Source organism: Trachurus trachurus (genome assembly GCF_905171665.1).
Source record: "Trachurus trachurus genome assembly, chromosome: 6".
Lineage (NCBI taxonomy): Eukaryota > Metazoa > Chordata > Actinopteri > Carangiformes > Carangidae > Trachurus > Trachurus trachurus.
This window is the reverse complement of record NC_139897.1, coordinates 27,616,357-27,642,514: the sequence shown is the minus strand read 5'-3', so window position 1 is coordinate 27,642,514 and position 26,158 is coordinate 27,616,357. Positions and strand designations below refer to the sequence as shown.

The window sequence follows — 26,158 nt, the reverse complement described above, 5'->3', positions numbered from 1 at the left end:
AGCCTGGATCTATGTGCTAGATAGATGGGCTAGATGCAACACGTCGTTAGCCTACAGGCTGCCGAGCTGCTTCAAAGTTTGATCTCCAGTTGAGTTCTCCGGTCACCGATTTTTTTGTGGAGGGGGGGGGATTTGGTCTTTTTTTTTTTCTTTTTTTCTTTTTTTTGTACTTCTTCTTCCTCTGCTTGGATACTACTGACTTAGGCATTGGATATGTGCACACAAGATGATGACAACCCCTTTCCTCCCCGTAGAAGTAAAATAAAATAGGCTTTCGCACACACTGGATTTACTCCTGTCGTTCCATATGAAGAAGTCAAAAGTAAGTGTTTTTTTCTTTATTTGTTTTTTTGTTTTTACTTGAGGAAATTAACAGTTGTGTGTGTTGTGGTTGTGACGCAGAGACACGTTGTACTGTCAAACTTCACCAGTTTAGTTCACTCATGTTTCAGATAACAGAGTCGCTCTGTTGAAAAAAAAAAGATGAGCTGGCTACTGGATGTTATCACGTCCAGGCTCCTGAACGCACCACCTGTCCCACAGTTTGTGCAGCCTGTCCCACGCACCCACGTTGTTTCTTCTCGTGGTGTTGGAGCAGCAGCAGCAGCAGCAGCAGCCTCCTGCCCCGATCAGTGCGTGTCTGAGCTGCGTTAATACAATGAGTGGAGAGGAGGAGAAGACGCTCTCTCTTTCTGCTCCTTGCGTAACTGTCCCTTCTTTCATTTTTCTTCTGTTTGCTGCATGTGAACCGAGGGGAGTTAGTAAGTTATTTAAAGTGGAGCTTCATTTCTAACTTCAGGGGAAAACGCACGTGTCTGTTGCGTGCAACTGATTCTTTTTTTCTTCTCTCTCTCTCTCTCTTAATAATAATCGATAATTCAGCCATAATTGATCCATCCACCTCCTCCAGTCTGCCTCAGATCATTAGCAGGTAAATTAAGCTGCTGTTAATCAGGTGTGGAGGAGCTCAGCTTGGCTCTTTGTGTCCACCTCATACCTGATCATTATCGATCCACATTTATTATCTACCTTTCTCATCCAGCCGCTGCCCTGCCCTGCCTTGGCCGCCGGCCTGGGCCGCGCTGCCCCCCAAACCCCCCCTCCTCCCCTCAGGGCTCCTCGAGCGGGGCCGCGTGTGTTTTAAGAGCGCTGCCTGCAGGGCCAGCAGCTTAGGCTCCGTGTCTGCGCCCTGACACCGTAATCTGTGGCCTGTGACACGGCTGACCCAAAAAAAAAAAAAAAATTGTACAACGTGACGATCAACAACCACCGGCTCCGGTTTTCCATGCAGCTTCCTACCTCTCCGTGACATTAACGAGCGAAATCCCAGGAATTACTCACATTTCTACATTCCTGCAGCAGCAGCAGCAATCAACCCTAATGTGTAGGTGGTGGTGGTGGTGGGTTTGATCCCCCATCTGTACCCAGCAGGTGATCACCCCGGGGCAGCCAACTCCCACTATTGATCTGAAACACATTTTCTTTTTTTTCTTTTTTTAAAATTGGAAACACTCTCTTCTGTTTCTAGTGTATAACAAGTTGTGTCTGTGGAATGGAAACTGGTTCACACAGACTTAACGTGTGTGTTGTGTGCATAAGAAGGTGTGCAAACTAAATTTAGGCAGGTTTAACCTGCATTACATCCTCCAGGCTGTTCAACTCAGCCCTGCCACATACTGTAGTATGAGGGGTCTCTCTGAGCTTCTGTTTGAATATTATATATAAAAACTGGATGATGTTGATATTGATATTGAATTGATACGACAGGGTGTGTGTGTGTATGTGTGTGTGTGTGTGTGTGTGTTTGTGCACGTGTGCATCTGGGAATGAAGTCTTTGAAGTTTTCCTGGATGAAGGATGGGCATTTCTGATTTCTGCACCCACCCACCTACCCCCATTGCTGCTGTTTCCTTTATGCTCTTTTAATCAAGTTAAACAGTGAAGTTGTGCTGTGTGTGTGTGTGTCTGGATTATCTCACACCTTTCATCTTTTATTCCGCGTCCTTGTCACAGCTCCGTGTGCTTCCTACCGTCACGTAGTCGCACGTAGGAAACAATGCAGAGGATTTGCCCACAGTGGGTTTTTTTTTATTATTCTGGCATGTGCCTGGAATTCAGCGGAAATATGGAAAAGAGAAACTTAAAAAAAAAAAGATAATAATGTTTTTCCTCATGGATGCAGTGCAGATGATTAAAGCCTCAGATGTTTCCACGGAGATGTCAGATCATTGGTAGCGACATGACAGTGTTTTCTTTGCCATTTGTAAAACCAAGGAATAACATATCGACTGTGATTGTTCACCAGGGGTCTCTGAACAAGCAGTGGCATAGAGGTGTGTGTGTGTGTGTGTGTGTGAGAGAGAGAGAGAGAGAGAGAGAGCGTGTCTAGACTTTTTACACCTCCACAGAACATTTGGCACCAGTAGGGTGCACTAGTTTCCTGATGCCTGCAGTGCTGGAGAAACCAGTCGCCTGGGGTCTGTGGGATGTTTGGAGAAACACCAACATGTGGTTGTGCCCCCCCTTTCTCCCCAAAAACACACACACACACACCCCTCCCTCCATCCCTCCATCCATCTCTCCCTCACACATGATGAGCGTTATTTACTGCTGATTCAGTAGCAGGACTCTGGAGATATGGAGTCGGATAAACTGAATCATTGAAGAGAACGGTTCACATGATGGACTGAGATGTTTGCTGGCTTCACATGGGGGAGGGGTTGGGGGTCAGGGGGCGCAACACTGGGGCAGGTGAAGCGGACTTGTTTTGGCGCCCGCTATGATTTAGCTTTACACACGGTGCAGCCAGAGGAGCCGGCTGTAAATCCACAGGCTGGCTATGGCTGCTTGCATAATGGAGGCTCAGTTTGCCTTTCGCTGTTTTGCCGTGGCCTCTGACACACCAGAGAACCCCCCACACCCCCACCTCAACAAATATTCTTGCACAGGTAAATGGTGCAGGCTGCAGAAACAATCAGTAGATGTATTATGTCACATGCACACAAGCAGTGAGGAGGCGAGGTGTTGATGTGTCACAGTTACACTCTCCAGCGATGACAGCTGAATGAATTAGTCAAAGGCAAATCTGATCATGAAGTTTACGCAATAGAGGCTTAATTCTGCCGATCAAATCTGAGGCCGATGATGATGATTCGTTTGGATGAAATCAGAGCCATCACCACTACGTCGCAGCGTGTCTCGGCTCCTCTGAAGTTCAGAAAACACCTTCACATTCCTCCAGGTTAATACTTCACGGCTGTCGACCTGTGAACATCAGGGGTTCATGTTGCCTGAGTGAAAAAAAAAAAAGAGGAGGAGGTTTCCCAGAGACACTGACAGTTAATAATAATACCGTTGTCTCATCTTGGACAGAATATTTCAGCAGCTCGCCTCTCAGTGATGAATGTCCTGAGTCTGTCAGTGCTGCATATCAAGTGGACCCTGTGACTCATGCTCTAATCACATCTCATGCCTGCCTGCACAACTCACTCACAACTCCCTCACTTTCTGTTTTGTGTTTTTTGTGTTTTTTTTTACATCAAGCATCACAGCCGCCGTGCTACCGTGCATCAGCTCACACCTTGTGTTAAACGAGCCGAATATTCCACTCAAATTTGATCAAGATCTTTTTATTTGCTGCAACACCAGACGTCTCTGGAAATCCCTTTTGACGTGCCCACTTCCAGCTGAAGTTCAGTGGGATGATTAACCATGTGATAACTGTCGCCAGTCGCCAAAGGCCACCACGCCGGCTCATCGGTCACATTGGTCTCCAGGGTCATATGTTATTGATAAAACTGTGCGATCCGTCCTCAGAGTGTGGACACTCCTCAGTCTTCAGAGCTTCCTGTGAGATCTGCAGAGGTCTTGTTCACAACCAGATGCAGAAATCATATTTTTAACTGTGGAGATTTTCACCAAGACAAGAGTCCAAACATTTTAAGGCCTCATCTCTACTGAGGAAGGGAAAATAGCCAAAAGGGATGTTGTAATTGACAAAGCCCCACACAGTTCAAAGCACAGTTATGGAAAAGTGAATTAAGAACTTCCTCGTTCTTTTGCACACAAAGCTGAGGTTTGATAAGGAAATATTTTTGCGTCGTCTCGCTGCAGGAGGAAACAGGAAGTATCTTAAGCCTCGTAAGAAAGAACTGTAAAAAATAATTATAGTCTAAACCTCTGTTAAATATTAAAGGAAGCTCAGCAGCGGTCGGGGATGGGTTAGTCCCCGGTGATGCAACAACACTGCGTCTTGGCTGATTTTATTTGATTTGATTTAGATGGAAATCATCAAGATAAACAAAAACATGTTCGCCCACAGAGTGTTAAAGGTATAAAGAGTGGTTCTTTGATATAAAACGCATTGGAGAGTCGCACTCTTAAATATTAGCTCTCGCCTTGCAGGGGTGAAGAAAACAACTGTAAAGCAGGCAGGATCCATAAAAAGCAACAGAGAAGACATGGTTTTAGTTACAGCTGGGGCCTCATGTCTGATATTTATTGTGCTGTCTCAGATCCAGAGAGGAGCCGGTCTGCACAGCGGGCTCATGCAGTCTTACCTGTCTGACTTTACAGCAGGCGTGTCGGTAAAGCGAGGAGGAGGAGGATTTCTCAGGAAATCTGCGGGTGACAGAAATGACTACTTGGAAATCAGGTTGTTGATTCGCGTGACTGACCACCGACGAGAACTCTTGTCACGAAAGACGGGTGTAAAGTGAGTTGTTGGCAGCACGAACTGCTGCAGGAAACTTTTTAAACTTTTTTTTCCCCCACCACCCTGGCGTGTGATCCCTTCAGTCTAGGTTCGTTTGGGTTCGTGAGGCAGTGAGTGAGTGAGTGGGTTGAACATGAGTTGGGAAATCACTGTCACATGGATGCGGCACCCGACCGGAGCCAGTTCTGATGGGTCGGTTTGTGTGGTGTGAACCAGCACTCTACGTTGATAATGTTTTTGCTCTTGCACGATTTATGAGTCAGTCACTTTCTCACTGTGACGTCCCTTTTAAATACTTTTTTTTACTGGATATGATGATTTAAAAGCACAAAACACAGGACTTTTATCATTCCTGTTTCCAGCTTCTCAAATGGGATTTTCTATTTTTTCCCAGTTTAAATCATTGTAAATTAAACATTTGCTTTTGAACTGCAGGTCTGACAGTCGCTGTGGGAGCTGGGATATTGTTATGGCTATTTTGAACCACTTTTTGTAGAGTGCTTGTAAAAATGTTCCACATATTGTAAAAATACTGAAAATTTTTCTTTCTCAACTCTGAAAACAACAATGGTGCTGCAGCTTTTCCAAATCACACATCTCTTTAACGCCCCCCCCTCCTCCAAATAAATCAGGTCCAATTCATTGCACTCACGCTGCACGGTGTGTTTCTTTCTCTTTCTCCTTCCTGAGGGGGTTTGATTGAATCACAGTGAGTGCAGAGACCACAGCTGCTAATGTTAGAAACCTGGCAACCGCTTCAGCAGGTGCATCAAGGGTTCTTGTTAAATATTCTCCTCTGCGGTCTTCTCAAGTGGCAAAGGAGCACGGATGTCGAAAACGCTGGACTTTGCGGTCCCTGCTTGGGGCCAAGAGACACAGTGCCGACCAACAGGGCTCCTTCATAATGAACCTCTTTGCCGTTTCCCCCTCTCTCTTGTCAAAGCAAACAGTCTGTCAAAGATCAAACCACATTTCCAATGAGTTTGAGTTCAGTCTGTCAGAAGGAGTTTGTGTGGTTGAGTGGTGTTAAGTCGGGTCAGGGAGGCAGTTTACGCTTTCACATCTTTGCATCAATGATCACTTGTCACACGAGGAGCAAGGACTCGTCATCTGATGGAGGCGATGACATGCGAGGCGGATCGTGACGCGATCAACGGTCGTTCGATTTAACGCGCCCGTTGCCCTGTGTGTGTTGCGAAGGCCTCGTGTCTCTGTGATCGGCGTGCTGCCTTAAACTCACAATTATTAAAAAAGCTCGAGGTCTCTTCAGACATGCAAGACTGAGCACCACGACATCCACCGACACACACACACACACACACACAGAGCAGAGCAGAGTCACAGCATGCAACTGACCGAGCAACCATTGTCCCAGGGCCGGGGCCAGGGCCATCGGGGGCCAGGGGGCATTTTAGATGAGTTAGATTTTGAGTGATGAACACAGAACGTCTTCATGCCAATTAGTACATCTGCAGTTTTCCACATGATCTGCTCTTAGGAACTGCATTAGTCATCTCGGCTCTTCGAGGAACATCACAGAGATATACGTCTTTTTTTTAAATTATTATTTAATTTTTTCCTTGCAGCCCGCAGCATGTGTTGTGCAGTCATGTAAAACAGCTCCCTGTGGATTCAAGGGTCGCTATGTGCTGTCTCTGTTGGTTTTGGTGTGACTGGGCTTGTGATTTTCAAATGTTATTTCCTGGACACGGGCAAAGAAATCCCCTGCGCCTCTTCTGTTTTTTTATTCTTTATGTACGCACTCTCAGTATATTTTTCAATACATTACTGTAAGGAATGTGCTTTTCTATAAACCCCATGTTTTTGTAAAAAGAACCAAAGAAGTTCTCATTTCAACCGGTGTAACGAGCTGCCAATGTCGGATAAAAAAAAGTTGTTGTGATTTGAAGCAGAAATCGTCTGACGGAGGAATACGAGGAGAGGGGTGAAAATTTGAGACGGTGGAAATGCAGCCGAGCCGTGGGTGAGAACTTGTGAGGGTAAAAACTTGGCAGGACGTCTCTGTAAGGGAATCTGGTAAAAAAGCGGTTGCACAACATCTAGCTTTCCATCCTTGTCCAAGCCAAACCCACCACTCCCCCCGACTCTCCCCACACCCCTACCACTGCTGCAGCTATCTGTTGACACAGTAACTGATGTGGTCTTGTAATGGGACTGTAAGCGAGCTCATAAAATACAGCTTCTCCCTCCCAGAGCGTGCAGTCATGAGATGTGTTTTATCTTCACTTTCTAGCGAAATCTGGATTTTTGATCTGCAGATGATGATGATGAGTCGTTCAGATCAACACATCCTCCAGAAGAGGCAGCCTCGGAGCCTCGGGAGGGGGGTTGGTGGTTGACTCATCGCTGAACAAAAGTGGTGAAAATAAAGCTAATTGTGTCCGTCCGAGTGAGTCGTCATAACGACATAACCAATTCTTCGATTACGCGTTGGGGCTCCCGGGACGACAGTAATCTGATTAAAGTCACGGCTCTGGATCAAACCACACATGTCTGGAGGAAACAACAAGAGATAACAAAATCTCATCTAGCTTAAACAGGAAGTAGGAATCTCTCATATGCCACCCCCCCCCCCCCCCCCCAAAAAAAAGAAAAGGCCCCCATTCTCTGTTCCCATTGTTCCCTCTGCTACATTTTTATTTCTGTCTCCAGCATTAAAGCCTCTAATTCTCTCCAGCTCGCTGACGCTTAGATAATATTTGGTTAAAGACAACAACATTTGGTACACACTAATCTCTCAAACCCTTTGTTTAACACAGCGGGTGTTCCCTCTAATTTCCACCAAAGCCTGAGTGAGATCTTTTCTCATTGCATTTTGTAAAGGTTTGTGTGTTTCCTGTTTTTCTCTGCAACATATGCTCTGTCAAACAAAAAAACGCACACACAACAAAAGCAAAGTGTTTTCATGTTGTTATAAACGAGTCATTTCTTTGTTGTTCAGTGCCGCTGCTTTAAAATTTATAGCTATCTATAGTGTGTGTGCGGCAATGCCAGTAAGTGGTTTAATGAACCTCAGCCCTCAAGGTCTCGGCCTCTGTCCGCTCAGCTGTCTGTGATTTCTTCAGACCTGCACCGCTTTACCCAGAGGTCACAGGCCGAGGTCATCCTCCCATCATATGATCAATGACAAACATGCATTCATAATTCAGTATCCAATTAATGTCTCGCACCGTTTCCCTTTTTTTTCTTGCTCATTTGTGTGTGTAAGGATGCAGCGATCCAAATCTGCAGGATCAGGTTTGGCCGGACGCCAAACTTAACAAGTGGATCAGGTTTCAACCAGATCCCTGTAAAAGTAAAAAAAAGAAAAATCATTATAAAAGTTTTCCGTTCTGCTCTAAATTAGATTCATTCTGCCATGACTCAGGCCTTTGACTCATCATGTAAACCCAAAATTAATTGATCCAATCCTGCTCCTTTATGATGAATATTCTTTGTGCAAAAATAATGATGTGCAAATGCAAAAGCTAAACAATATGTACGTTTAAGTTTTCTTCAAAGAAAAAACAAAATCAGCTAAGCTAAGCCTGCCTGGGAGGCAGTTTTGTTATTGTAAGACAGGGGAGTTACCCTCAGCAACGGATGTGCCGCCCTGCTGGGAAGCAGTGGCAGTTGTGCATAAAGCGTCACATACCTGGCATGCCTGGAATTTAAGTCTGTGTGTCGTAGTGAGAGATTACATCGCGTTTTTGAGGACGTTTACAACCAGCACTGACGTCATTTTACGCCGTGATACAAAGCTGCGTGTTTTTCCTCTTCCTCTTCCTCCTCTGTGGCTCTTGTCTTTTCTCGTTGTGTTGCATGTGTTTGAGCAGGCAGCTGCCAAGAAAACCTCGGGAAGCTCGGAAGCGCTCGTCTTCAGCCTTGTCATAGCAGCAGACTTGTAATTAGTTTAATTGATAACATTAAAAATGCATTCCATTTAAATGAACTCTACTCCATGGATGCTGGTGTCGTGCATGCTGGTCTACTAATGGAACACTTGAAAGAAATGGAGTCATCATTAAATCAATGTGTTGCAAGTTTTTCCAGCTTTAGCAAGTTAAGGTCATATGGAGAGAGAGTGATGATACTGAATCAATGCTCGGTACCCAGAGCTTCACGATCAGGGTCAGTAGCAGTAGGTAAATAAAACCTAGAATAGCAGCTGATGTTGTTGTCGTCTAACCGTGCATCTGCGCTTTCACTGCTCGCTTTGAACATTTGAGGTCCTGTATTCTTCGCTTTTCTGTTTTTATTGATCTGAAGGTTTGGTATCAATATTATATTATTGATTATATTGGTTATATTGAGATATTTTTGTGGTTTTTGCTTCTCTCTGGAGCTCTGGTAACAACAGGAGAGACGGTTCTGGGCCTTTCTTCTGATTGACTGACTGTTTTTGGGCTGATCCAATAAAAACAGGAGCAGATATCAGAATGAAACACTGCAAATCCTTCAAGTGTTGGTTGGGGTTGTCCAGGTGGTGGGCGGGGCTTGTTTGACTGCTTGGTTGTGACACAAAGTCACAGGAAGTTCTGACAGCTGGTTTTAAGGCTCTTTTTTTATATACAGGCTGTAAGCGTTTCTCTCTGGACTCAGGCTTTGATACTTCCACAGTATTAATATCAAACCTGCTTTATAACCACAAAGACACTTTAATCTCATTTCAAACAACTCCTCCTCCTCCTTTAATGGCTTTCAAAAGCCTCCAAAAGATAATGATTCTGTGTAATGTTTCTTTTTATTACACCCTAATCACCAACATGCAGAGATAATAATGATGACTGCAATAATTTCTATTAATAAGAACCACACCAGACTTGCGAGACAAGCACCTCTTAAAAGTCTGGCCTGGCCACACCACTCCATTATTATCAAGGTAATTTTCCAGGCTCCTCAGTCTGTTTGCTCTAAGTGCTTCTCAGCAGCAGACTGAGTGATAGATACTAATTTGATTTACACGCAATAAGGGAACTGAAGTTGCTCAAGAAGCCAGTGCAAGTCCAAGATTTAAGTCAGTGTACTTTGCGTGTTATCTTTCAAGGTAAGGATCTCGGTGGAAACTGTGTTGTATAGCTCGGCAATGTTTGACTGAACGGAGCAGCATGAAAACACACATTGATAAGAGAAATACTTATCTACATAGAGTTTATGGAGTTTATGAGGCAAAATGTGTTTTTCCTCATTGAGCTCTTTTGTGAACAGTTAATTCACAGAGATGTTAAATATTGACGTGTGAATGTGACTAAGGTTCATCCTGGTGACCTCTGACCTGGTGATTCGTCGCAGTCTGGTGTGGAAGAAATGCGTTGGGTTTTTTGTTTGTTTGTTTTCTTCTTCTTCTTCTTTTTCTTCTTCTTCTTCTCCTTCTTCTTCTTCTTCTTCTTCTTCTTCTTCTTCTCCTTCTCCTTCTCCTTCTTCTTCTTCTTCTTCTTCTTCTTCTTCTTCTTCTTCTTCTTCTTCCTCTCTCTGAAGTCAGTAAACAGCATAAAGCAGAGGGAAATGTTGGCACCATGCAGCAAGGGAGTGAGTAATATAAACAAAAGCAACAAAAATATTGTAATTCATTGTTTTCCAATTGGGGATTAGAGTGGGAGAGGCTTTTACCTGCCAACACACAGTGCAAAGTCACTTTTTTCTGGTCTGAAAAATCTCCACAGAAACAAAAATAATACCTGATCAAAGGGGAAGAAACAGATTTCTGAAAGAAAGGTTATTATTCTTTTTAAAACCAGTGGTTAATCTTAGCCTGGATCAACTGTGGAACATCTGGACAACAGCAGCCTGGCATTTTCTTTGCACAGACTAAATCATCTGCCCTGTTTTAATCCTCATTATGAAACATGGGAATTTACATCACATGGACGTTTTCGAAAATTCAAAACAATGATCTCGGGCGAGCAAGAAAGATAAAATATCCTCCCCGCACTCTGACAAAACAGGCTGCAGCAGTGTTGCTATGGTTGGGGCTCATGTCATGCAAGGTCCTGTGTTCTGCTTTTATGAGATTATGTGGTTAAGAGGACCACGAGGCCGCCGGTCTGGAGAGCCTGTTCAGCTAATGATGCCTCGGTTTCAAAGTGGTGGTGAAAAATGAGACGGGGGGGATAATCATCCTGGGCATCAATATGATGAGGGAGGGCAGGCTCGCAGGCCTCGAGAGCTGTAAATGCACCTGACGATGACGGAGGAGGGCTTCAGGGTTGCACATGACTATTCAACTCTTTCTCTCTGCTGAATAAAAGTGGGTGATTTGCTTGTATTTCGGGCTCGGCAGCAACATTAGGGTCTATTTTCAGCCTGGGAAACAGTCTCAGGTCCCTCAGTCGTCTCAGAAAGTGTCAGGGAAACATCCAGAGTGAGTGAGTTGAAGTCATCTCCTCTCTTTCCTTTTTTTTTTTTTTCTCACTGAAGCCTGTTGTTTATTGATATGTTTGGCCACGGACTGTGTGTTGGGAGTCCATAAGCATTCTTGGAACTTGTAGAAACAAGATCTGTTTGTTTTTGCATGAGAGTTATTTCATCAAGATGTTTTCCCATCTTTTTCCTTGTTGAAAGCAGCCCCCTACGATAAGATCGGCATAATAGTTCCACTTTGGATCTCGGATTAAACAAAGTATGTGATACTTCATGTGTGAAGAGATATGTTCGTTAGAGAAATAATGCAGCCTCTGAGTTGTAAGCTATAGTTTGCATGGATGAAAAAACAATATTTTCATATTCTGGAAGATTTCAAGGTCCAATAATCGTCATTTCTGCATCATAGTTTAGTAAAATCAACAGTCTGTAATCTATATCAATTTATAATGTCCAGACTGAGCAAACATACAAATACACTGTACAGAGGTTATGAATCTGACATGACAGGACTAAGGGGAAACATTTGCACTGACTGTATACAAAACTGTGCTGTGCCAAAGCCTTGTAAATGTTGGTGTAGCAGCATGAAGACGAGGAACCACGCTAGCGGAGGAATGTTTCCTTTATTATCTAATCCCATGTATGGTGGCAATCAAGGCTTTCTTATAAATATTGCTTTTTTTCTAAGAACACATGCTTTTTTTTTTTCTCTCAGCGATGCTGCAGCGTAGCTTTCATACCTGGAAGCCACCCATCACAAGCATACTTGCTGCTCCAATACAACAAACGACGACGAGGATCAGAGACTCCTCGTGCCAACATTATCATAATTTCTGCACGACCATGGGATAGTTAGGTTAAATTGTTTCTGCAGCTTTTGTAACGAAACGCAGCTTTCACAAGTGGAATCGGTGTCTGGTGTGATAAATGTGATTGGAGACACATTTTAACAGCCAAAACAATTTGGGAAAAGCCAGTAAAACAGCTTTTTTACAACAGCCAAACAAATTGAAAAGGTCTGCCGCCGCAGCAGCGCTTCCCCCAGCCAAACCATGAAGCTGCGTTCAAGTCGTCGTGTCCAGTGAAGTGTTTCAAATGTCACAGACAAATCTCAGCCATTACATTGCTTACACAAATATCACACACTGCCACAGCTTTGGCAGCTGCCAGCTGTTGGACTTTTAAACCAGCCAGATGTTGTTGTGCATGTTGTGGATTGATATCAAGCGAAATAAGACTTTAATTTAGGGTGGACAAATCTGTGACGGTTTGTTCTTCATTGCAGGGAGAGGTGGCGGCAGTTGTTACTGTACATCTACGAAATGAGCCAGGTTTTGGGCGTCCAGTGGTTCTTTTCATGTGCACCTGATGACCTGACCACCTGACCTGCCCTTGTGTTTTCTGACACCGAGCTGAAACCTAACACTTACATCTAAAAGTTTGATCTTCAGACTCCATGTTGTGCCGTTCGCTGCCTCAAAATGAACATTTCTGTCGTGCAGTAAATCATGGGATGAGTTGGGACGGCCATGAGCCTTCGCAACATTGGGTCACGACCACTCTTCACATGCAGCCCCCCAAACCCCCCCCCCCCCCCCCCCCCCAGAGAACTCAAACTGAAGTTTACAGCTCGTCATCTCGTTGTGTTTCCCCCCCTCCCACAGTTTCCGACACAGTTTGTTATTGTGATGGTCCGACGTCTTGAATCCACTGGAAAAACCGATGATGAATGGATTCATTATGTGAGAAGTTCAACAACTCCATTCTTGACTCCTCAAAGATATTTAAATATAATTAGATTATAAAACAGCAGCAGTGGCCGTATCTCTGTAGCTGCAGCTGCTTCACAGTGTCGCTTCAGACCGGTTTGCTTTCTCCAACTCCTGTTTATCTGCAACTTCAGTAGCTAACCAACTGGTACTGTGTGTGTGTGTGTGTGTGTGTGTGTGTGTGTGTGTGTGTGCATGTGACTACCCTGATGCAGACTTAACTCAAAACTGACCAGCAAGTCGACTTTTATCAGCTTGTTCTGTCTCCTGTTTTCCCTCCTGCCATTGGTTTTTTTGTAGTTTCATTCTGGCTGCACCTCAGATTCATTAGTCTCCGCGCTGCCCCTCTGTTTGCACGATCACACCTTTAACCTCAGCAGGAGTGTGGAGAACAGCGAGGCGCCTTCTCAGAGCCAATCAATCGCCCTGCAGATGACAGCGTGGGGCGACATGAACGCGCGGCGGGAGAAAGTCCAACACGAGTCGCCCAGACTAAATCAATACTGCAATAGCTTTAAGGTTTGGCGTGCGAGGGAGGCGCTGAGTCAGCGGGGGGTCTCTGAGTCTCCTGTGTGAAAATCACGTCAAACTAAAAAAAATCAAATGTCTGGGGGATTTTGGAGCCAAAATGACAACACATAACTGGTTTGGGAGTGGCAGCAGCAGCACTCAGCCTGTCTCCTGCATGGTTTCAGCTCTGACCCCCTTCTGCATAAACGAAAACTGGCATTTCTGTAGTTTTTTTCTTTATAATTTACTTCTTTCTTGCATCTGTGAATATTTCATTTACAGTCTGATGTTTGTTTGACACGAGGCGTGAGTGGCCGCCGCCACTTAACTCAGCCTCACCCCCTGAGTCGCCCTCTAAACAAACTCTTACAGGAGTTAAACTCAGTGGTGTTGAGTGAATTTTCCTTTCACTGAAACCAGATGTGTGCGTCAACAGAGATACGGGGTGAATGTAAACAGTTACCGCTGCTTTTTTTTTTTTTGCAGCTTGAAGCCGTCACTTTTACTTCTGCCGATTCATTACTGTCATTAAACTCTCATGTTGCTCTCAGACCGAGCCCTCGCCCCCTCTGCCTGGTTTTCCCTCCTGCTGGCAACTCTCCCTGTGCACACACCTGTTCCCATTTACCTAATTACCCCCCCCCCCTTTGTATAAATATATATACTGTATCTGCCTGCTTTGGCTCGGCAGCTGTCACATTGTGTATGTGTTCATTGCCAAGCCTCTGCAGACTTTTGTTTGCCTGATTAGCGTCCTGGCTGCCACCCCTTGCTGAAGGACCACAGGTCTCTGTTGCAGATCGTTGACCACCGTGACCGCCCTGAATCAGATTCAAGTCGCTAATTCTTTCCTCCAGAGCAAATTCTGGGTCTTATCCCGTCTCCTTAAACTCAATCATACAGTCTTATGCTCCGTCTTGGCCGCTGCATTCCTGCAAAGAATGATGTCGGGCACTATTATCCCAGCACACAAGGCGATCTCAGTCCGACTGAATGCAGCGCCGTCATTCTCTATCTGCATGAATCTCTTGGATATACTAGTATCTCCTCATCATTTGCACCTTAAATGTTATCCCTTCCCTTTGGATGGATGCATCTGCCAAACAAGTGAATGTAAATGTCGATACGTGTCGGACTACACGGAGGAATCACATGCACTAATCTGAGTTAGAGGTGTGAGACACTGATGTGCATTTGAAGATGAGATAATATGAAAACTATTTGCAGGGTGGGAGGGTGAGGAAGCTGGCACGTAACTTTGTTCTGCAGGATTGTACAAAGATCCCAGTGTTGGTTTTGTCTGATATTTTGTGTGTTTTTTTTTTTTATCAACGTACGTACCAGCTGAACAACTTGAGCTTATCTGGGGCGTTGTCTCCCATTTCATTCATTGTTATTCTCCCGTTGCAAAGAGCGATTCCCAACATGAGGCTGAGGCATAACTGATGAGTTACAAGACGTCTCACACTTTTTTTTTTTCTTTTTGGCTCGTCGCCTGCTTATCAATCCCGGTCCCCTTTTTACCATTTAAACACAATCAGTTTTGGTCGAGCAGTAAGAGGCCGAGGCGGAATTGAATTACATCCCATCTGCCCCTTTTTTACATGCTGCTCTTCCTTCGGCCCTTTCCTGCTGTTGATGGATCATTGTTCCCGTCTCTTCCTGTTGTGGCTCTGCCTGATAAATATGAAGCAAACGGGAGGAATTAAGGCAGCCGGAGCTGGAGCCTTGAAGATTTTGATGTGACTGATTGGAGTCATGAACAGTAGACTGAGGAGGAGGAGGAGGAGGAGGAGGAGGAGGAGGAGGAGGGGAGAGGGGCAGCAGGGGGGAAAGTATGAATGTGTTTAAGTTAACTAACAAGTTGCTGCAAAAATAACAAGCATGGTCTTTAACGCTTAAATAAACTACAGAGGAAACAAACAAAACAAAATCCTGTTGTACCAGTTGAAGTGCCTGAAGTTTAGACATGGCTCAACTCACTATGATTCCTCCTCATTTGTGAAAGACGAGACTCACTTTCAAGGTTGCTGAATTGTTTTTCGAGCGAGTCCCCAGCAGCTAGCTAGCTAGCCGGTCCTGCAGCTTCCATCAAGAGGAGTGTTGTGTTGTGGGTATGTTGCATAATACAGTGAGATTATCACAGAGAAGTGATATGAGGTCAGGCAGATGAGTGACAGGGTGTGAAGTGTATAGTAAAGTCAGCACCATAAGGCCATACCACAGGCTTGTGATACCAATGAATGGAAAGAAAAACGTTGCATCGTGTGGCTTCTGTATGAATGTACAGTAGTGGTTGCAACTGATGCATGTAAACATACTTGTGCAACTCTGTCCTGCATGCAGTGTAAAAGAGGGCAAACAAGGACTCAGAGAGAGAGAAAACATGTCCCTGTAGTGCTACTTGTGATTTAACAACGTTTCATTGAAGTGTAATTAAACACACCATAGGGGTGGGAATTTAAAGAAGCTGTTGACAGATCACTGTACCTGTCATTGTGCAATGTGCTGTTAAAATGCTCAGGGCTGCTCACCAGCTTCAAGCCATGATGATGATGATGATGATGATGCAGGTTCTGCATCAAGATATTATCTCACTTTTTACACAAAAACAGTTGCGTCTCTGCTTCACTGAACAGAGACACGTCCCAACGTTTTGATCTCTTTCCCTGCGTGTCACAACAGCGCCGACCGCGCCGGTGACAGGCAGAGGATTGTGTTCCTCGCTGAGAGTCGGCTGGTCGCCAGGTTTTGCTGACAGCACCTAGAGTGTGGCTCACTGGAGGCCTGGAAAGTTGTTGTTCTGATCAATTAAAACACAACTTACAAGATGATGGGCTGTCACTCTTGAAAAGCTCCAGTCAGGCGTGTGAAGGGAATCTTGTGTATAAGAAATAATGTTCCCTGGTTAAAGGCTCGTAGTCAATTCTTTCACTTATTTGTTACTTAAAGGTCCCATGAAGTAAAATTTATGTCGTTTTTTTTTTTCATTGTAAAACCTGTGAAACCAGAGGGTGGAGATGGTGTTTGGGTCTTAGAGCCGCAAATATCTACTAAATCTAACATTTATGAGTTAGTTATAAAGTGAATCTGTCTGATTTATTGCCTCCAGTTGATCTTTTCCTGGTCGTTGTTAAATGCACAACAGGGTATTTACACCTGACTGGCACCAGACCTAGAGATACTTTTTTCATCAACTCTTTGGTTCTTCTTGCTGTGACAGGTCTGAAGTCTAAGTGTCTGTGTGGTGTAAACAAAGCATATTATCTCTTAACTGGTACAGTCAACACTTGCAGTCTAAGGTTTCTTCCATGGGAAATGGCGGCATCTCTTTTATCACTTACACAGAACATAAACCTATATTTGAAAAAAACAAAACAAGAAACCCACACATATTCTATTGCGCCTATAACTTAAGAGGCACAGTGTGAGTGCCAAGTCATTCTGAGGGCATATGGATTTTACCATGTGGCTACATTAGACTCAAAAACACAAACAATTAATTTGTCAAAACGACAAAAACAACACCCAGTGCAACCACAGCGTTCTGATAAGCAGTCGCTTTAAGGTCTGTGGAGTTTTAGCATATCATTGCTGACGTTCTTCACACTAAAGGCCGCTTTGTGCCTCCGATGTCACTGTAGGGTGTTTTAGGAGAGTCGGAGCTGCTGGACGTGACGACCTCGTATGGGTTGATGTGCTGCTGTCACATGCACAGCCTTCCGCTCCCTCTATAAAGCACCGTCCGGATGTTTGCAGAGCAGCTGCTCACTTCTGCTTATTGTGCTGCAGCTCACATAGTTTAAGATTGTTTTCAAAGATCTATAGATGTAGATATATATTTTAGTTTTCTAAATGTTTTTTTTTTATTTTAAATGTCTTTTTCTGCCTTTTGTGATCTCCAGATTTGGATACGCCTCTGTGTCCATTTACTGCTGTTCATCGCGCTTGGGGTACATTCAAGTAAATTTGACGTCAACCCAGTGACAGATGACATCTCTAGACTCTCTGTTTTGGTAAGAAATGTCTATTATTATTGAAACCTGCTAAGCTTTCTGTAAGATACTGTACAGATGTTGCAACATTCAGATGCATTGATTATATTACATGAACATGAACTCATAATTTAGTTCATTATATATTATTGATATATCAGATGACTGTGTTACACATTGCTGAAGTGACTCAACCAATCATGGACAGAAGTAGGAAATACAAGACGATGATCGTCTTTGATACCATGTTATTATCAAAGCTGAGAGGTGCAAAGGTCAAAGGGTGAATGATGCTGTTGTTTTAATGTGTTTGAATGTGATTTGTCTGCTTTTTAATGTTTTACTTCCTTCCTCTTCTGTCTTGTTATTTTGCAGAGACAAAACATTCCTAAAGATTACAAAATTCCTGTACGTTACATTCCAAAAGACGAGGTAAGATATCATTGAGGTTTTTTGTGTTTTTTTTTGGTTTGTTGTTTGATTCGGATGCCTTACAATCAGCATCCCTTCAGAACTACTTGTTTTTACATCCTCACACTTTGATTGTTCTCAAGTGCTGTTGCTCATTTCGCGCCACTTTTCTGCTCTCCTTTCCCTGCAGGGCGGGATGTGTTGGGTAGAATTAAACGTCTTCTACTTGGAGGAGAGTTTACAAGGTTTAGCGCATAAGTTTGGAAACATTTCATCCAACAGAAAAGATATTAGCATATTCATCCAAATGCTCCAAGAACTGCGGCTCGACATGAGCCGTCTGGTGAGTTCCTGCTGCAGCAAGCGGCCCCCGTACACCAACCTGCTCCTGTTGGAGTCTGCACACAGGATTAACTGTTTGTTTTTTTTGTCTTTGTCTGTACAGGAGCTACTCATGTACGATTTTGAGTGCCACTACAGGGAAGACAGGTGGCAGACGGCGCGATACTTTGACTTTGTCAAAGACTTCCTTTTAGCTGCACAGAATAGAGAAGCTTCAGATGACTGTGAGCCTCCTCCCTGTCCCACCACACCATACACAGTAACAACAGAACAATATTTAAAAGGTGAGAGTCTGTTGTATGTGGCCTGCTTTTGCAAACAGATTCATTGTAATCATTACAGTAATAATAATGCAAAAAAAACACCAGAGAGAAGGCGGTGTTAGTTATCATCACGTTATAAATGCAGCATGGGGTTTTTAGTTATTGTTTTGGAACGGTTGTGCAGCCTGGAAGAACTCTTAGAAACCCGCCGTGTGATATCTTTTGTTGCCGGAGCCTCCAGGTGTGAGCAGAGATCGAGTCGCGACAGTGTTTGCATTTCGCTCTCTTTGAGTTTGGATTTGTCTCTGCGTGTTTCAGAGGAGCGATCGAAACCTCACCAACAACATATCACCTGACAAACAAAGCGAAATCTACAGGGGTGTCGACATGTGGGACGGAGCCGTGTAACATGAACGTACAGCTCTGATCTGAACAGTACATGCCACATGTTCACATCCGCTGTGGGTTAAGATATAGAGGTCAGGGGAGCTGATTGCATTACTCGTATGCAACAGTGCATTTGATGATGATATCAGAGAGTCTTAGATCCACAGTACAGATCGGTGTGTGGGGAACAAAAGCCGGCCCGTTGATTGTCAGCAACGAGATAAGATCGACCACACGGCTGCCAGCTCTACGTGTGATTTGTGCACTTTCCTTTTTTTTTTTTGGTATTAGAAAGATAAAAACCTCGTCTAGACCTCACATTGGTGCAATGAACATTTTTCATATAAACACCAGGAGTAGCTGAAAGTTTGCTTTGGTATGTATTTCCATTTCTTCACTGCAGAGGAAGTGATTTTTTTATTTAAAGGAGGAAAAACAAAAATTCCCATAAAACCTGTTTACGCCGAACTCTGTGGGTGTTCCAGAAAAACCAGAGCATTGTTTCTGATGAGACGCTTCACCGTCGAGTAAATAATAAAAAAAAATAACCAGAGAGAAACCGTGTATTAACATATTTTCAAAGATGTGGGTTAACCAGCTCTTTAGGTGTTTTAAAGGGATAGTTCAACATTTAGGCAAATTTGCCCATTGCCATCATCCCTATAGTCAAAGCAGTGCAGTAGGTTTGTTGCCCTTTAATTATCAGTGCAAGCTATTTTTAGAACGGCGGAGCAAAGCCGTGAGCTGCTCAGAGCTACGCTACGGAGGTTAATGGGATTTCTTGGTTTCCCTCATCAAAATCATCAAATATACAATCCAACAACTCCAAAAAGCTCTGGTGGACAAGTTGTGACCTGCACATTCACCACGCTATGAGATAATAACAGAACGTTACCAGACAGAGTTGTTTTAGAGGCAAATGCAGAGACAGGTTGCTGAAAAACTGCCCCTGAAGGCAACACGCATCAGCGGTTTTGCATGAATTTGCCTCGAAAACTCTTGTATCGTACCGTGATTATCTCATATCGTGGTGAATGTGCAGGTCACAACTTGTCCACCAGAGCGTTTTGGAGTTGTTGGATTGTGTATTTGATGAGTTTGATGAGGGAAACCAAGAAATCCCATTAGCCTCCGTAGCGTAGCTTTGAGCAGCTCGCTGCTCTGCTCCACCGTTCTAAAAACAGCTTGCACCGACAAATAACGATAATGATCCTACTGCTATGACTATAGGGATAATGGGAATGGGCCAATTTGCCAAAATGTTGAACTATCCCTTTAAGTGTTCGACTGTAGAGGACATTGTAAAAACCGCTGCCACCCTCTTTGGACCATTGTGAACAAACGGGCTCTTTTTAGGACAGATCTCTTGTGGCCCTGCGCTTTGGAGAAGCTTTTAATCCAGGAACCATTATTTTCTTCACAAGAACTTTGCAAGATAAAAAAAACAAAAAAAAACTCAAAACCGTCTCAGTGCTTAGACGGCCCGTGGAGACACGGCTGAGTCACAGGACTGAGGGAAGATGTCCCCAGGCAGCGCATGTGAAAAGGAAGAAAGAGCCGAAACCGGATTGTATACGTGTTGATTACAGAGCAATCTTCCAATCTTCCCAAGCGCTTTGGCTTTTCTTTGCCGGAGTGGTCGGATCAGATCTTTTGTGTGTGTGTGTGTGAGTGAGTAAGAGAGAGAGAGTGTGTGTGTGTGTGTGTGTGTGTGTGTGTGTGTGTGTGTGTGTGTGTGTGTGTGTGTGTGTGTGAGAGAGAGAGAGAAAGAGAGGGGAGGGGGGTTAAAATTTAAAAAAAAAAGGCAGCGTTGAGGTAACTTTTTAGCACCTGACAATGAAATGTTTTCATTTTTTTGCTCGTCTCCTCTCGTAACCCACAAACTCACCAACTTGTCTCTTCTTCTTTTTTCCAGTATCACCCACGTCCAGCAGTAAAGGCAATCCATGTAAGTTAAGTTTGCAACTCGCAGTGTTTCTGAGAAAAAACAGGTGTCAGATCTGTGGTTTGGTTTGTGAAGCTGGACCAGCTGGTGTGTCAGAGGCGGTCGTTTCTACGGACGACGCTACAGTAATCTGCCTCATCCTCACAGAGAGAAACAGAGAGAGAGGGAGTAACGCAGCTCGTTCCCTTGAGCTGCCCTCACTTGATAAACGACACTCTCGACACTCGAGGCAAATTCCTCGTCACGTCCTGTCTCGTGTCCTCTTAAGTTTTTTTTTTTTTTTTTTTTTAAACCATCTCTACCTGTCTGGGTTTGAGATCCCCCTTCCTCCTCCTCCTCCTCCTCCTCCTCTTCCTCGGGGTCATTTGTGAACAGAGAAGCTAACAGTAGCACAGTAGCCCAACACTGGCAAGGTGGGATCAACTTCCCTGTGAACCAGCGCAGCAGAAGCACTGAAGTCACATGATGCAATTGGTCTTATCAGATGGAAAAACACTGATAAAAGATTGTCCGCAGGCAGATCACAAGAATGTGGTAATTGGATATAACTTTAAAGCCCCCCCAGCAAACCAACCTCCCCCCACTCGCCCACCCTCCATCTTCCCTCCCAGTTGCTTATTGGAGATTTATTTCACCGTGCTGGACGACATCAAGCTAATTTTCATGTTTATCAGCTAAAACTGGTTGAAAAACAAAAAAAAGTAGTGAGTAAGAAGGTGGATTAAACATAAAAGATCCAAAACAGAAGTGTCCAGAGGGGATCGTCATTAAGGCTAATCTGGAAGTGGCTCTGTATTTAAAGGACCAGTGGTTTACTCTGATGTTTTTACAACAACAGCTGCGAGCGACTCAGCGTTTTATTGTTGCGTGTCGAGTTCCAATGATTGGACAGATCGGGCAGCAATTATGAGGAAATACTAAATTACAAACTAAACAACAAGCTGGTTATTTGCAGATGTTTTACCTTTGTTGATTTATCTTGTTTATGCTGAAAATCACTGAAAATCCTAATTATTTATATTTTGTAATAATGTATTCTCTTTTCTTTTCTTTCTAGTCGGGAGTTCGGAGGCAAGATTCCTGCCCGAGGTGGTGGAGCGAAGCCTTCTCTCCTTACTCTTCATCCCGCTCCTAGCCCTCGTCTTCCTGCTTGTTTGGAAGGTGAGTTGACCTTTGACCCACGGCACTAAACTGTGTTAACTTCCTGAGGCGCTGCAGAGATATGGCTGTTTGGCCCACCGTTTTTTTTTTACTATCGGAGGAGATAGCGGCTTTGTTCCATGGAATTTACGACGGGCAGCGGCGACAGCGGCGGGCTTTCAGATTCCTGCAGATGCTGTGCAGATTGTGTTGATCTCTGTTGTGTTGTGTTGTGTTGTGATGTGATTCCAGCTTCACTCAGTGATATTTACAAGTGACTCGATCCATTTTGTGCACCCGAAACAGGTCCGGTCACGGAGGAACGAGGAGGATGCTCAGCAGAATCCTGAAGCAAGTGAACATTTCACAGGAACAGAATGGACTGCACCTCCTGTAGACGAACCATCAGAAAAGTAAGCAGCTCGGTCTTTTTTACTCTTGTGCATGCATGTTGTTTCTCTCAACCTAAACGGGTGTGAGCAGAGGAAAGAATTAGAAAGAATTGGGCATTATGGGAAGTGTAGTATCAGTAGGCCACGGTTTGGTTTGGTTTGGGCACAAAAAAAGATTTAGAATCAGCAAAATTCAGAGAAAGTTTGTCATCCTGGTTTCAATGATGAACTGTTACAAGTTAAAGATGTGGAACGGCCCGTTTCACATGTGTTCTACTGATCCTGATCCGTCCGTCCACCTCAAACCTAAAACCTCCTCCGATCGCAGGACTTTGCCCCGAACAATAAAGTTTAACAATGTCGTAACACCAGCGTGCACAGACAACCTATAAAAGCCGCGTTTATTTCTTTACAGGAGGAGGGATGAATATTAAAAGTCGTGAACCTTTAATCCATTTTCTTCTTCTTCTTCCCGCTGCCATAACTTTAACCTTAACACGTATGAAGCAAATTCACCAACACAGCAATGAAGCAAGGAAACGCGATTGACCGAGAGGTTAAAGCGTGACGACAGGCCTGTTGGCGGTTCACGCATCAGCCGGCTCTCGCCGATCTGTCAGCCACGTACAAAAAGTGAGAACACCACGGGGCGAACTTTGACCTCTTGCTGCGTCAAGCTGCTTTTCATATGATGAGCATCAAAGCGCCGTCATGTGGCTTTGAAAGCTGTTTTTTTTTCTTCTTCTTCTTCTTGTTAACGAGACTCAGCGGCAGTGACGAAGCTCCGGCCACAACGAGCCGCGTTCATAAAAATCTCAAGCTGTGTTTGACCTCAGTGTGATTTTCTTGAAGCGCAGTCACCAGGAACTAAAGTGTGACGAGGCGTTGAATGCGTCGCTTCACTGTTATCATGTGAAAAACCTCCCAGAACCACTCAGCCGTTTAGTTCTTCTTCTCCTTCTGGATGATGATGTTTGTCGTTTGTTTCAGCTATTTTATTTTTTTCTTCTCCACAGAAACAAGTTGAACGTCGTCAGTGAAACAGTGTAAAACTTTTTAAACCTTCAATGTTCTTCAGCGTAATTGGTAAGTTTCTCCTTTTCAAAAAGGTTAAAATTGACTCGTTTTACCGTCCCTCAGCTTCTAAATCCCTTCTCCTTACACTTTCCCTCCACAGGGCTCTATTCTTTTCTCCTGTTGGTGTCCAAAGGTGATGACAAACACAAAGCTGAATCCCATGGTGAGATCTCAAAGAGGTGAAAGGCCTGTTTTCGACCGCTCTCCAAGATTGACAATGGCAGATTCACGATTGTTTCCAAGACCAAGATATTTGTTTTTCTCTCCTGGTTCAATCATGCCTGCTACCGTATGGATAAGCTTGCATTTCTTGTAAAGTAAAGACTGCTTTAACTCAACCACCCACCCCCTCAGAATGCTTTTTTTTTTTAAATAAAGGACAAGTGAGATTTTTTTGGCGGAGAGAATATATATATACAAAAAAAAAGAAAAACCACCACACCCATCCTCGACCCCACCCACACACCCACACTGTGGCTCCTGCCCATCGTCCATCAGAAGCTGCTGCATCAAGAAACTCTTTTTGGGGGAAGGGAAGAGACAACAGAGTGACTATTGAGATAATCAATGACAATCAGTGAAGAGGTAGAGGAGTGTGAACGGGGCACGCTGGCTGTGACCTTTTACCATCAGGCCGCCTGCTGCTGCTGAGGCGGCAGGACACAAAACATCTGTTTCTGTATGTAGTTTGAGTATTTCTATCATGTCTATGTGGTCTTACATTGTACCATATCCATTCTTGGTTTTTGTGCCTTGTTTGATTAGTGCGATTGATTGACTCCATGTGTAAATGTCAACAACAAAAAAAGAAAAAACACAAAAAACTAAAAACTTTTTAAAAAACAAAAAACAAAAACAAGCCTGTCTATGTTTCTGTGTGGTAGCAGAAAGTGGAGAGATGATTTTACAGGGCAGATTAGAATAATCTCACCACAGAAACCCCGACAGATATTATCCCCCTCTCCTCCTCTCTCTCTCTCTCTTTCTCTCTCTATCTCTCTCTCTTTCTCTTTTCTATTAAACTCAAAACACTTTAGTCGGCCCTGGTCTGTGATGATGATGATTTCTGGAAGACAATTTCCTGGAAAAGCAGTGCTTCAGTTATGTGGGAAAAAAAAACATGTATCAGCAGAGAGCAAATCTGCACTGGTTGTGACATTTCTGTCCACACGTTACATTTTTTTTTTTTTTTTTAGCCTTTGTAACCTTTATTAGGAAACAGTTCAGCTGGTAACTCCGCTTGTTTCATGTGTATTTGGGACTATATGTTTGGGAATTTTTATTATAGGAGATGAGAGTATATTGTGCTAAATTGAATCTGTGTTTGAGAAGAAGAAGAAAAAAAAAAGTATACCACATTGGTGTTCATATAGTTCAGAGCAACAGTACCTTTCAGCATCAATAGCTGGAATTCTTTGGTGTGGTAAAGTATTGTTTGTTGTGTTGAACTGCGAGATAATTTTTATTCATTCCAAAATGCATCTTTGAAGAACAATCCTATTAATGGCGACTTATTATAATAACTGGTGCCATGTTCTCTATGGCAGTTTAGAGCTGAATCTGTGTTAGGAAACCGTATACCACATTGGTGTCCATATAGTCCACAGCAACAGGAATATCTAAAAACAAACATACAAAAAAATTAGCGGCATAGTAAAGTTCTGTTAAGCTTTTTTTTTTTTTCAACCAGTTACAACCATTCAAACATGCATTTTTGAACAATATTGGAAGATACTATCTACAGCAGTTTAGACCTGAGACTTTATCTCGATCATCTTTAGGTATTTGCCTCTCTACATGAAGACGACTATTACGTGCAGTGCCCAGAGACACAGGCTAGTCTAAAACTAACGAACAAACAAACAAGGTATACTATGTCAAAAGTTGCTTTTTATACATAGTCTATGGATATCATGAGCTGCAACAGGTCTAAGCTGTGAAGAAAACATTTAAAAAAAAAATTAACATGGTTTCCCATTTTCCTGTCTATGCAAGAGCCACAAAACAAGTCTGTATGTCTGATGCATGGAAGCCAGCCAGCAAGCGATCTCATGCATTAGTCAAAGGAATGACTGCCCTTAAATACTGTTCCTATGTGGGGTTTTTTTTGTTTTGTTTTTGTTTTTGTGTTGGTCTGAGAATGAGCGGAGATGCGTCCTGAACAGTGCTTTTCGGGCTCGAGTGATCCAATCCATCCCACTTCAGCGGGTGAATCCGATGGCTCTAGGCAGGAAACAAGTCTGGGTGCCAAAAAAAGCAAAATGTAATTATTGCCCGGTTGGTATTCTGGGAGAAAACTCTACTGTATTCTGTATTTTTGTATAAATGTAAACAAACATATATGAGATATGAATAAAGTACACGTATCCAACTGTTATTTTATTTGTTTTTCTTTGTGTTGTGGATGTTTTCTCAATTTCAGGCCTTTTACCAGGGAACCAAACTCACAGCGGCTCACAGTCATTTCGCAAACATTTGCTCGGGGCACGTTGGGGTTCGCTGAGAGACTTTGAAGGTGACGGTAATTACCCACATGCCTCTGGGAAAAGAAATCGACATGTTTCAAACTGCATTGTCTGTAGCCCATTTAAAGGCAAAAAAACCAGTAAAGCCAGTGGGGACTTAATTTGAAAAGTAAAAACACAGTTGCTTTTGTAAAAACGCACATAAACAGCCACGTTTAGTTTGCCTGACATGTGTTACTGCTAGATCGAAGGCCCTCATTAGTGTCTCCTTTCCGAAATGACATCATTAAACCAATGTAATAACGTAGAATTTACATTACAGTATATAAAAAAAGATGACATAATAAGACTTTAGCAACCTTAAGGCCTTTTTCCAAAAAACGTG

The 26,158-nt window shown here is 43.5% G+C and overlaps 1 protein-coding gene across 1 annotated transcript; it reads left to right on the top strand.

Moving 5' to 3' along the window:
* Positions 1-25,580, top strand: kitlga (kit ligand a). Its single transcript, XM_083973299.1, has 10 exons — positions 1-322; positions 17,262-17,372; positions 17,727-17,783; positions 17,953-18,105; positions 18,208-18,388; positions 20,670-20,702; positions 21,757-21,860; positions 22,146-22,252; positions 23,248-23,317; positions 23,409-25,580. Exons 1-9 carry the CDS (start codon positions 308-310, stop codon positions 23,279-23,281), a joined length of 795 nt encoding a protein of 264 aa, XP_083829425.1. The 5' UTR covers positions 1-307; the 3' UTR covers positions 23,282-23,317; positions 23,409-25,580.
* The last annotated feature ends 578 nt before the right edge of the window (positions 25,581-26,158 follow it).